Source organism: Arachis hypogaea, chromosome 18, assembly GCF_003086295.3.
Source record: "Arachis hypogaea cultivar Tifrunner chromosome 18, arahy.Tifrunner.gnm2.J5K5, whole genome shotgun sequence".
NCBI lineage: Eukaryota > Viridiplantae > Streptophyta > Magnoliopsida > Fabales > Fabaceae > Arachis > Arachis hypogaea.
In genome coordinates, this window is record NC_092053.1 from 123,955,058 (window position 1) to 123,968,783 (window position 13,726).

At 29.3% G+C, this 13,726-nt stretch overlaps 1 protein-coding gene across 1 annotated transcript; it reads right to left on the reverse strand.

Annotated features, from left to right (window-relative positions):
• Positions 1–4,931: 4,931 nt before the first annotated feature.
• Positions 4,932–11,929, reverse strand: LOC112773125 (annexin D4). The gene is made up of 6 exons (XM_025818169.3): positions 11,817–11,929; positions 11,127–11,302; positions 8,061–8,279; positions 6,749–6,973; positions 5,922–5,990; positions 4,932–5,407 (listed from the first exon to the last, which is right to left on the reverse strand). Exons 1-6 carry the CDS (start codon positions 11,860–11,862, stop codon positions 5,195–5,197), a joined length of 948 nt encoding a protein of 315 aa, XP_025673954.1. The 5' UTR covers positions 11,863–11,929; the 3' UTR covers positions 4,932–5,194.
• Between the last annotated feature and the right edge of the window lie 1,797 nt (positions 11,930–13,726).

The following is a 13,726-nucleotide window of genomic DNA, read 5'->3' on the forward strand; positions in this document are numbered from 1 at the left end:
GGTCGTGGCTTCGCTGGCATGTTGGGTAGCATTGACTGCATGCATTGGCAATGGAAAAAATTGTCCAAAGGCGTGGAAAGGTATGTACATGAGTGGTTATCGTGGGGTTGCAACCATAGTACTTGAGGTTGTAGCATCTTCAGACCTTTGGATATGGCATGCGTTCTTTGGAGTTTCTGGTTCAAATAACGATATCAACGTGTTAGATCGTTCTCCAGTGTTCGATGATATTCTAAACGATCGTGCTCCGGAGGTAAATTATACTATTAATAGTAATAATTATACTATGGGATACTATTTAGCAGATGGTATTTATCCTGAATGGCCACATTTGTCAAATCAATCTCAAAGCCACAAGGGGAGAAATGCAAGTTATTTGCACAATACCAAGAAGGGCAAAGAAAAGATGTGGAGCGAGCATTCGGAGTGTTGCAAGCACGCTTTGCAATTATACGTGGTCCAGCTCGTTTTTGGGAAAAGAAGAAGCTTGCCAACATAATGAGAGCTTGTATTATATTGCATAATATGATTGTTGAGGATGAAAGAGACACTTATGCAGGAAATTTTGCTCAAGGCTTAGAGTATGATGATGTCGAAAATGGCTTATCACAACCTCAGCTGGGAGAAGAAGCTTTCGCACCATACCATCAATTTCTCCAAAGAAATGCCTAACTTCGAAATAGGCAGCAGCATAGACAATTGAAAGAGGACTTGATTGAACACATATGGCAATTTCACAATGCTTGTCGTCAACTATAAAGCTTAATTATGTTTTTCTTTGTATTAAGTAATTTTACAAATTAGTGTAACCCCGAATTATATATTATATATTATTATTATATATGAATTTATTTAATATTAATATCTTTTAATAGTGAATTATTTTTAAATTTAATAAATTTAAATTATATTATTGAAAAAAAATTAATTATATTAATTTCAAGTATTTTAATTAATTAATTAATTAAGTGGGACCATAACAGGGACTAAAGTTAGTTCCTCCTAATGGAGAAGAGAGAGATGTTTTGAGTTTTTATTTACTGTTTATGACGCAAAAGCTGATGTGGAGTTACTTTTTATGACAGGTGGGCCATAAACAGGAACTGGGATGAGTTCCCTGCTGGAGATGGTCTTAGACATATTCGATTTTACTGTTTGTTAACCAACTTTATTATTATCTATATAAAGGGATCATTTTAATTAGTATGTGTAAGACCCAAAACTTTTGAAAGCCTTATTATGAGCTAATCTCAATTTATTTATTCATTAAAGATTTTAATTTTAGAAATTATTTAATTAAAACTAATTAAATCAAGTTTTGATAATTAAATTAAAATTTTTCTCTAATTTTATAATTGTTAGATAATTTTTTGTATTTGAACTATAAAATTTAGTAATTGTAAAATAATAAAAAATTTTATATGATTTAATTTTAAATAATTGAGATTTTAAAATTTAATACTTTAATTTTATAAACAAATAAAATAAATTATATTATCTTTAATTTTAAATTAGAATACTTGAATTAAAAACCAATTAGTAAATTGATAATTAAGTAATAATTTTAAAATAATTTTAAAAAATTAAATTAAATTTTAAATTTATACATTATACCCATAATTTTATTAAAATTATCTAAATTATCTAAAAATTTTCAAATTGAACCTACTAGCCCTAACCTAACTTAGCCACCGCCTTACCCACCGCCACACCCTCCTTTCCCCAAGAACACACACAAAACAGAACCCACACACCCGAACAGAAAAAAAAAAAAAGAAAGAAAGAAAAGAAAAGGAAAGGGAAAGAGAGAATAGGGAAATCGGAGGAAAGGGGAGAGCCGAGAGGAGAAGAGGGGAAGGAGGCGCACCGGCATTGCTGGGCCTCGCCGCCGCCATCGCGTCCTCACCGAGCCTTGGAGGAAGACCGCACCACCACATGCAGTCATCACCGCCCGCTGCGTCGCTGCTTTGCCGCCGTTCACGCTTCTGTCGCTGTCAGAATCGCACGCCACCGCTGGAAGCATCTTCATCGTCGCCGTTAATGGAGGTCGGTAAACGGTGGGAAGACGCACGAGGAAGGAGAAGCCTTCGCCGTCGTGCCTTGTGCTGCCAGCTTCGTCGCACCTCGTCGTCATCATAGCTGCCGGACCTCCGTGTCGCACCGGCGTCGCGAGTTGCTATCGAACCATCACAAGCAGAACCCGTTGCGCGAAATTGCGCCGCCACATGCTGTTACCGTCGCCGAGCTCCCATGGCTGCCGCCGGCAAGATTCGAAGAGAGAGAAGCTCGAGGAGAGAGAGATTGACGGAGGGGTTACTGTTCATGCGGCCGTGCCTCCACTGCCTTTCACCGCCACATATCCGCCATCGTCCGCCGCGCCACACCACGCCACGTCGTTGTCGGAAACTGTCACTGAAGTCCCTTTTCCCTTGGTAAGCGTTATCGTCTCTAAAACCTTTGAAATCAGTTTTCCGTCATAGCCTATTATAGGAACTGTGATGATGGTAACGTAGGGCGGAGTTGTGGTTCTCGCATGCTGAGTTTAGTAGTCGTGCATGCGAAATATCGCCAACGGAGTCACCGCCGTTCAGTTTTCTCGGCTATTCGTAAGTTCGGTAAGCTGCTCCCTGTTCCGAATTCTCTCAGTCGCTGCTCTATTATATGTTTCTAAGTCCTTGCAACATTAATTCTTTAGGTTTGAGTTTCGGTCCTTATGTGCCGTGATTAGAGTTGCCGTAATTGCGGCTGCCGCGAATTTCGGGCTGAGAGAAAAAAGTTCAATTGACGCGTTTGGCTTTCGGGTTTCGACTTTTCAAGGTAGGGGCGTTTTCATTAAACTCATTTTTATTTTAAGAATTGTTATAAATTGATATTTAAGCAAATAAATATTTTTGGTGATTATGGAGTCTTATGAATTGAACTGATTTGCCTTGAATGAATGTGATTGCTTACTTGACTGTGGCTTTCTGAATATTGAGATAGTGAGTGAAAGATTAATTTGAAAATCTGGTTTAAATGTTTATCAAGTATAATTTGAGAATTGAAAAATGATTTGATGTTAGAATTAATTTGTGTTCGGAAAACGGCTTGAGATTTGTGAATGACTCGGATTTGAAACCGTTGGAAAAGGCTTGAGTAAATGTTAGTTGGCTTTATTGAAAATGAATTGAGATCTGGAAAGGATTATAATATTGGAAATGAGCTTGATTTGTTGAAAAATGAGTTTAAATTGAAAATGGTCTGAGATATTGAAATTGAATTAAAAGGAGTTTGAGAAATGATTTTGTTGAGACCCAAAAAGGGTGGCAGAATATGAGTTTTAGAGGAGATACTGCCGAAATTTTATAGAATTAGAAGTTTTATTTGAAGTAGTTATTTTAAAAGGGTTTAATTTTAAGCATTATATGGTTTAAGATTACTTTATTTATCAAAAGAAGAGTTATGTTTTGAATTGGGAATTGTTAGTGAACGGAACGGAAAGAAGGATGATGAGGATTTATTTTGAAATATGATTTTGAATGAATTTGGAAATGAGTTATGGATTGATGAATGATGATGATGTTGAAATATCGATTGAGAATGTTGAGATATGAACTTTGAATTATTCATATGGCTCATGAATTTGAATTATCTGAGATACGAGGTTTCTTGGATAAAGTACCATGGCTTGCCACCACGTGTACCAGGTTGAAAACTCGATACTCTGTTGACCCTACGACGTAAGTGTGATCGAGCACTATATAAATTTCCGGGAACGTAACCCCCATTGAGCAATATTGATTATTTGAGAAAAAGTTATGCATAGACTCTTGGGGATGCACGTTGGGGGACAGTCTAAGTATTTTCAGATCTGTCGAGTTGGCTGGATAACCGACAGATGAGCCTCATCAGCCATAGGACAGGCATGCATCATATGCATTTGTATGCTTTGCTTGGGTATGAACTTATTTTGGTTTGCCTAATTGTTAAACTTCTCTTAACTGCTACCTGAACTATTTACTGTAACTGCTACCTAAACTTGTGCTTTCCTTGTCTGTCTTGCCTGTGTTTGTCCTAGTGTGCTACATCTGAGAATGAACTTCGTTGTTGAATTGATGACTGTGTTGATTAATTGCGTGGTTGGTTTATGATTACGATTTGATTTTCTTATAAGAAAAGAAAGGTTTTGGATTTCCGAAAGATTATACATTGTTTCTTTGAAAAGGTTTTGAACGATTAGCTATTGATTTTTAAAAGGATTCATAAAACAATGATAATCACTGAGCTTGAAAACAGTTTTCTTATTAAATATCTTCTTATGACAATTCTGAAACTCCATGGTGAGACCGTGTGGTTAGGTTCTCACCCCCTACAGCTTTACTTTTTCAGGAATCAGATAAAAGAGCATTATGAAGAGTTATACTGCGTTTTGGTTTATATGATATGGTATTAATTAGATAATTTTTCTTCCCTCGTCTTTGTTATTACAATCTTGTAAGAGGGATAGGAGTTGTTTGTTTTATATGTATATTACATTATAAGCTATTATGTACGAAGTCTTGTATATGAATCTATGCCTGTTTGTTTTTTTTAAGATAAAGTATTTATTTCCGGTTTTCAAAGAATTCAGCGATACGGTATCGAGTCAAAGACTCCTATTTTAATATTAAGTATATAAAGTAGTCGTAATACTTCTTACTATCAGAGTGGCGCAGCCGGAAGCGTGACATTCTAGTAGTGAGGGTGTTATAGTATGACTATGTTATAGTGACTATAACAATTATGGTATTTTAAAAAATATTATTAAAATTAAAATAATATTTTTTAAAAAAAAGTTAATTAAAAAAATATTATTAAAATATAAAAAAATATAACTTGAATTTTAATAATACTTACATAATTATTATAGTCACCGCAAAATATTCATATTAAAATTCACCGTATAAAAATTAAACAATACTAGCAACATTTATCTAGTAATACGTTATTTTATTTTCTCTTAATAATAACAGATAATCATAGAAGCAATAGGTAAAGCATCATGCTTTGAAAGATCAATAACAAACCAAAGGAATATTTTTTTCCCTTTAATTCTTTTTTTTTTGGGAAGGGGGGAGATACAAATTATTTAAGAAGATAATACAAAATCAAATCTCAAATTTCGTCTTTCAAATGACAACCGAGGTCTCTTTTGTAATTGAATTTCTTCAATTAATTAATTAGATCCTCTTGCAATTAAGTTTAGCAAGAAATCCTTATAGTTCCCTTTAGCAGTCTCTTGTATTTTGTGTGGTAAAGTAACTCCATAAAGGTTATTGTAATCGGCCATTATCTCTTTAATATCAATGTCAGCTCGAGTAACAATCACACGACCAAGTGCTTTTTTAGTGTTCTTATCAACATCAATTTTCAATGCTGAATCCAAAACCTGACCACACAACATAATAATAATAATAATAATAATAATAATAATAATAATAATAATAATAATAATAATAATAATACTTATAGATATAAAAAATAAATTAAAAGAATAATAATGTATTCTTTAGAGATGGATAATTTAAGGTTTAATTATTCTGTCGGTCCTATAATTTTATCGAATTTTTAATTAGGTCCCTATACTATATCAGATTTTGTAACTAAATTCCTACCATGACAAAAATGTTGAAATTATATAACGGAATATTCTATTAAACTATATAGAATATTCAGTCAAGTGTTAGGCATATTCGTTTTGTTTAATAGAATATTCTATTAATTCTAGCGTTTTTATCATGGTAGAGATTTAATTACAAAATCTGATATAGCATAGAGACTCAATCGAAAAAAAAAAAAAACATAGAGACCTAATTAAAAATTCAGTAAAACTACAAGGATTAATAGAGAAATTAAACATGATTTAATTTCTCAATGTAGGTATATACAGCTTCAAATCTTACCTTACAAAAATATATTTGAGGGGTACAAAGACATTGCACAGCCTCTTTGAACCTTATGTCATCAAGATCCTAGTAAAAGGAAGTGAAATTTTTTGTAAGAACTAGTTAAGATTTATCAACAGAAAATGGTGTACAATAAAATTACATGAGGACTACACTACTATTATAAAATGAAAAAATTTAGAGGGCCAGCAATTTTTGTGTTTTGTGGCCAGTACTTAACTATCAAAAGAAAAGTGAGTGATCTTCCATTATTGGATGTAATCTCACACCATTAAAAATACTATTAATGACCAATTGATGGTTACAAAACACAAAAGTTACTGCCCCTAACACTCCTCTTATAAAATTGTTGCTCTTTAGTGTCTACAAATAGACACAGAGGCCGAACCAAAATTTTAATAATAGACGGTCAAATTCTTATGATTAATTAATCACTGTATTCGACCGTGAATGTTTTGATTGTAAACTAAAAAATAGGTCTATGATCATTTAATAAAATATTAATGGAATGAATTCTTAATAAAAATAAAAGGAAAATTTAATTAATTCTTTATTTTTTTAATTAATTTGTTCTATTAAATAATTTGTTCATAAAAAAAATCTATGATCAATTTGTCATTTTCTAAAATATATTAGAAACTATAACGATAATATTAGAGAAACAAAAAAAAAAATAGAAAGAATTTGTTTTATTTAACATTTATTAATTATTGCAACAATTAATAAATATTAGATAAAATAACAAATAAATATTAAATAAGATAAACTTGGACTATTCAAGTTAATTATTTTTTATCTTTCTAATATTATGGATAATTAAATACCTCATCAAGGTTCTTGCCAGAAATATCTTTGTAGTGGTTGTATAGTGCTTTGAGATGAGGCTTGCTTCTTGTTGCTAATATCCTTATGACTTCATCATCTTCATTGATAGGTTTCTTATGAGCATTCTTAATCGCATCATAAATTATTTTTGCCTCTGATTTTGCATGCTCATTCTTAATCTTTGGTCCTTCATACCTATAAGCACTTACAAGTGCTACCAAGAGCTGTTTGTTTCCAAAAGCAATAAATAATGTTATTCAATTAAACTATTATAAATTAGATCTATCGTCATATTTGATGTTCACTTTTATTTTATCAAATTCATCTCACATGTCATTAGTTTCAAAGTATGGACAATGTTAATAATTAATTCGAGATGTTTGCATGTCACCATCCAAAAACATAAAAATAAAGAAAAAAAAAGAGATGTACGCATGAGTTACAAATAACATAAATATTGGCATAAAATATATACGATCAAATCGATGTAAAAGTTAATAATGAATTAATTCAAATTAATTTCTCGAACAAAATACAACTATAATTGAAGCAGGTTTAACTATTCTATTTTCTTTTTAGCGTAAACTATATCAAAATCGTCTCCAATTTTTTATAATACAAACAGAAAGATTTTATACTTTTGATAACGTACAAAATATCCTCAAAATATATTAGAAATTAAAGACCACAAAAAATTATTTTTTATATAAATGACAAATAACTTTTTGTATTTCACATAAACTAATAATTATACGATTAATCCAAAATTTTATTAGAATAATTGGATAACTCTTTAAAAAGTATATACAAATAAGAAAGTGCATATAATTTCAATCTCTATAATTTTTTACTTTTAAAAGTATTCTTCTCATTGACAAAATAGAATCGCAAAAAAATTACTTAATATAAAATCATCAAAATTTATGAATAAAAATATCTAATTTTTTTAAAAATATACCTACAAAAAATCACATTAAAATCCAATCTCTAAAATATTTTTTGAGAATATCTATTTTATATTAGATATTTTTGTCATATTTTAAAATATTTTAAAGATATTTTTATTATTCACAAAACTGAATATATTTTATTAAAAAATAGATTCTCTCAATTGTCTGATAAAGTGTGGATCTCTGGCCTTACAATCTTTGAGTAGAATTGTAGAACCAAAAAAAATATGTAAAAAAAGATATTAAATAATAAAAATCACACTATACTAAACAATTAAAAAAAAAAATTGAAAGAATCTCATATTTTATTGGCTTTTTAAAAATTGGAGACGATTTCAGTAATTTAGTATTTTTGAATTACCTTGCGTTCAATGCCATGAATGTGAGAGGCAACATCCTCTTCAATGGAGTGATCAAAGAGAGAATGGTATGCCTTTCTAGCTCCCAATAACTCTTCAGAGGACCTTGTGCATGCTATCTCAACCAACACTCCATATGATGTTTTTCCCTTCTTTATTGCTTCTTTTACTAAACGGGCATCCCTCTCCCATGGATGCATGGACCACAACAAAACTGTGTTCTGATGAAATCAAATACACTTAGGATAGCACATTTTAGATTATTGACAATAAAATATTTTTTTGAAAAAAAAGGATTTAAATAACTAATTAATATAACTCAAATTTGATTATTTCAAACATAGTTTAGTTTGACATTAATTAAAAAAATAAAAACAATTTGTTAGTTACACTTATCAAACAATTTATCTGGTGTAGTTGCATTTATGAAAGATGTAAACATACATATATCAAATATCATTGCCAAAGGTGTTAGTAGAGAAAATAAGATGTCTAATTTGTAGAGTCCTGATGATTTATTTGAATATAGCGATGAGGACAAATCCAAAGAGAATGTCTATATAAAAGTCGATGATAGAAAAATTGAAAAAAAGCTTGCAAAATAAAAGGCAGGACTAGTATCAAAAGTAGGAAAACTAGTCATAATAAAGTTGTAATAAATAATCTTTCGCTATATCATCTGAGCCTATTCAAAATGCCGAAAACAGTGACCAAAAAATTATTTTTTTCTAATCAAGCTCTTTTTAAGAAGAAAAGGATTAAAAAAAAAAGGTGATGCCTACAATCAGTCAGAGCCAAATATAAAAACCTAAAGAGTACGGAAGTCTGGAAGTTGAGGATATTACCATAAGAACGTAGCATTACTTTTTAAATGATGGTGGAGATTTTCAGTAGAGGACAAGCCCCTTTGATAGCACATCGTGACATCGTGTAATGGTAATAATATGACAAAATTTATCATAGAAAATGGAGAACCTAAATTAAATAGGTCTTGGATTGATATAATTAAAGGCATCAAATATGTAATTGGTTGAAAGATATTGCATGAAAAGGGATTAGAATGTGTGTGGAGAATAGATGTAAAACAAGATTTTGGAATGATACATAGGTGAAAAAGTTGTGCATTAAAGATAAGTTTTCTAGACTTTATGCAATCTCATCAAACAAAGTCGAATTAATAGCAAATTGTGATTTTTGGGACGATTTATTTTGGTGCTGGAATTTACAATGGTAAAGATGTTTTTTTTAATGCGAGAGTAAACACGATAAAGAATTACATTACTTGTTACAAAATATTTTCTTAGTTTCAGGATGAGGCAAGATGGTGTTTTTCGGAAGATGGAAGCTTTTCAATTAAATCTCTCATTAATGTGGCAGTGGAAAAAAAAAATCTGGAAGTGATTGAATCGAAACATATCTTTGACAATGTGTGGAGGGGAACAATTTCTCTAAGGATAGAGATCATGATTTGGAGTGCAATCCTTGAAAGATTAAACACAAAAAGAAGTTGGTAAATTTGAACATTATAAATCATAATGAAGCTGGCTGTGTTATGTGGAAAGATTGTTGAGGACGAAACACCTCTTTATCCATCACAATTATGTGAATTTGATGTGGACAAAAGCAATGTAAATAAGTGGGATAAACCGGGTTAGATCGAATGACCTTAAGGCCTTCTTTAATATATGGTGCAATCAAATTAAAATGTGGTTAGACTTGTAAGAAAAAAATGGATTAATTAGTGGTTTGCTATTATATGGTCCATATGGAAGATGAGAAATAAAAGAATATTTGAGAATAAATAAGTTAAGGGAGAAGAGGTTTGAAAAAAAATATTATATCATTGGTGTGAATGGAATTAAAAGATCTTCGGATACTGGAATTTCAACATGCAACTGTAAAAGGATTTTAGATACATCTATAGATGGAGGATTATTGCAAAAGATAATAAAAATAGGAGAATTACTTGGGGTAACAATCAATAGTTTATATGTGAATTTTAGGACTGAAATTTAATTTGCTATTAATAGACGGACTTATGTTAAAATATACTAATGAGCTATAAAGAGATGAGATTGCCGTAGCTAAAGATATTTATTGAAATGCTGTGAAAGTCCTTAGCTTGTCAATTTGTGTGAGAAGATTTCTTTGACTAGGTACTGAGTATTAAAGTTTGGCTTCAATATCACAAAAAAATCAAGAGCATTGGTAATTTTTGAAGGAGATCTTCAATGAATTGAAGACTATATATTGATTGGTATTGTATTTTGAGTCCTTTTGTTTTGATATTTGTATTGTAATACTGTCTTTTTTTGCATGTAGAAGACTTGAGTGGTTTTGTAATTAATCTTGATGATAATGTCGAAGAGATTATATAATTAATCATAAGTCACTCATAGAACTCTTCTCCCTGTTTAGATCGAGCATGTAACTTAACAATTAAAAAAAAACTACCTACTCTTTCTCTCTTCTTTTTAGGTCAAATGCAATCTTAAACTAATTAATTTAAAAATATCTTTTGACTAAAAAAATCCAAATCAAAATATCTAAAATAAAATATGTTATATAAAAGTACATTTTATGCACTATAATTATGGTGATCATGAATTTTAATAATATTTTAAAAAATTAACTAAAATTAAAATAATCTTTTTTATTATTTGAAAATATTTTTATTTTGAAAATAAAAATAAAAAATTATTAAATTAAATAGTTTTACTTATAAATAATAAAAAAGACCTTAATTTTAGTTATATTTTTTAATTTTTACCAAATTTTCATAATCATTAAAATCACTAGTTATGGCCGCCGTGGAATTCCCTTATATTATTAAACCAATTAGTATTGTTTTATTAACATTTTTTATATGTTCATATATGAATTAGTCAGCATGAATTTCATATTTTTCTTTCAGTAAAGATAATAAAGGTTATAAAAATATTAAAAAAAAAAAAGGAGATCGAAATAAGGGATAAATACACGACTATACGTTTAATTATTGTGAAATATATATAAAGTAAATAAACCGAAGAAATAAAATTAATAATTATTATTAAGAATGAATGTACCTTAAAACGGACAAATTCATGCTTGAGAAGACGAGCATAGTGATCATCCCATCTCTGAAAATGGCGTTCTTTATCCTCAATGAACAAATTTGGTGTCTTCTTTCTGAAAGCTTCTCTCTCCAATGGATCCCATTTTCCCAATATTCTTACCAATGCACTCTCCTCCACTCCATGCCCTTTCATTACTCATCAACCATCATTTAATTTTGTCAATAATAATTTCCAAAAAACTTTTAAGAAAAACAAAGAAAACAAAGAAATCTAGGTAAAATATTTTATCTGTTATTTAAATTTTTTATTATAATCTATTGAATTATAATTCTATACTAAAATTTTAAATTTATAAAAAAAAATAAATATCTTTTTCAATCCCTAACCATTTACACGAATGACAATAAAATTAAATATTTTTTATAATTTAAAAATACCTAATCGATTCTCAATCACTTATGCATTAATTTAGTTAAATTGATTCATATAACTAGATTGTCAAATGATTATCTATTAATATGTCAGGGACCACATGAAATTTTGGTTCTTTAAATATATATAGATAAAATCAATAAATAAAATAATAGATATATTTTTTTAATATGCTATAAAAGTGAAAGTGACTTAATATAATTCTTGAAATTAAAAGGATGGAATAGTATAGAAGTTGGATAGATTTGAAAGAAATTAGAAAAGAACCTGAGAGTGCTTGGGTGACAGCTTCTAACTCTTGATTGAGTTCCATTTTCCAAGATTATGGAGTTTTGTGTTTGTAGCACAAGAAAATGAGATTATGAGATTGAGATGTGTTCAATGACGAAGGGCATGTATGTATGTTTCACTTTATATTAGCCTGGAAGGTTATTTTCGTCATTTTAGTGTGTATGTATTGAAATGTAGGAATAATTTTAAAAAATTAAAATTAAGGCTTGCTTTGCTGTAACAACATATTTATTAATTGATTAATAATGTAGTTTTTGCACGTGGAATAAATACTCTAGAAAATGGTTACATCACAAAGATTTGAAATGACACATTTGTCCCTTAGGAACCAGTTTAAACTTCTGTGTTTGGTAATGTATAAAACCTTCAATGTAACTTTTCTTTTTTTTTTTTTATTAAAATAAAACTGAAAATAGCCAAAAATATTTTTTGTGTTTTTAATAATTTATAATAAAAATTTAATGACTTTAATTTTACCTATAAATAATAATTATTAACATTTGTTGACTTATTTTGTCTAAAATTGTTATGATTTAGATTTTAGATACGTTTTTTAGATTTTTTCCGATTTTGTCAATTTAACTAAAAAAATATTTTTATGGGAAGAGGAGAAAAATTGTTATTCTATGCATAATTCTAAAAAAAATTTCTGTAAAACTAAAAGAACAAAAATGAAGTATAATCCTAACAGAAAATAGATTAGGATAAATTGATAACAAATAAATTTTCCAATCTCAACTTAAGTAGTTGATAGTTATGTTATAATTTGAAGTTACAAACCCATCAACATGTTAAAGTTGCATCTAACTAATTAATGTTTAAAACCCAAATTAGTTCTAACTTTAAGTTACATACAGACTTGAGTTACAAAAGCCTGATAGATATTTTAATTTTAATTTTAATTTTTTCTAGTTGATGCTTCTGTCACAAATGATATATACGATAAAAAATAATGAGAGATTATTCATGCACTACTCATTGTTCTTTCAACAAGTTAATAAAAGATGTGAATATTTTGTAATTGCGGCCATGTCCCTCTTTTGTGTGTATATACAAATAACGCCATAGATTTGTTTCAATTTCTTGTTTGGCCCCTTCAATTTCCAAAAGGTAAATAAAAATTCTATCTATTATGGCCCAGTATACATAAAATATTGTTGCATCAGAACGTGGTAATAATCTAAAATATAGCAGAATCATTATTTTAATAATAGATAGATAGATACAAGGAAAAAAGAATATATTATATATAAGTGAAGTGCATGCCAGGGGGAAATTATTTTTAACTCTTATTCCTTTGTCATAGTCATCTATTTGGTCTCTTTTATTCTTCTTTCCATTGTCACTATTATTATGCAAAAGGCATTAATAATGTTGTTAAGACTTAAATTAATACTTCATCAGGTTGTCCATATTCCTTTCTTAACGTTAAGGTATAGTGTGTGAAAGCTCGAATCTAATATACGGTTATATTATACGTATGATTGAAGAAGTATTGTTTCCTCTTTTTTTTTTTAATCCGAAATGTGCTAAAACTGACACTCATTTCAGGGTTAGGTACCCTTTTTTGTTTCTAATATTTTAGATCAAAATTAAAATTGTTTTAATATTTTTTTATTAATATCATTATTAATGTTAAAAATTATTTTAAAATTATTTTTTTATCTAAATATTAATTTTTAAGACTGAAATACTCCTAATAAAAATAAAATTAAAAAAATATTCTCTCCCAAACTCCTATCCACTCTCACTACTAATTTTTCACTAATCTTCTACTCATGACCATCACCTTTACCATTATCACGGTAGTCGAAAAATATTTTTGACTAGGATAAGCCAATTCGAAATATTGAAGAGATGATTAAGATTAGGGCTGGAAGTGAGTC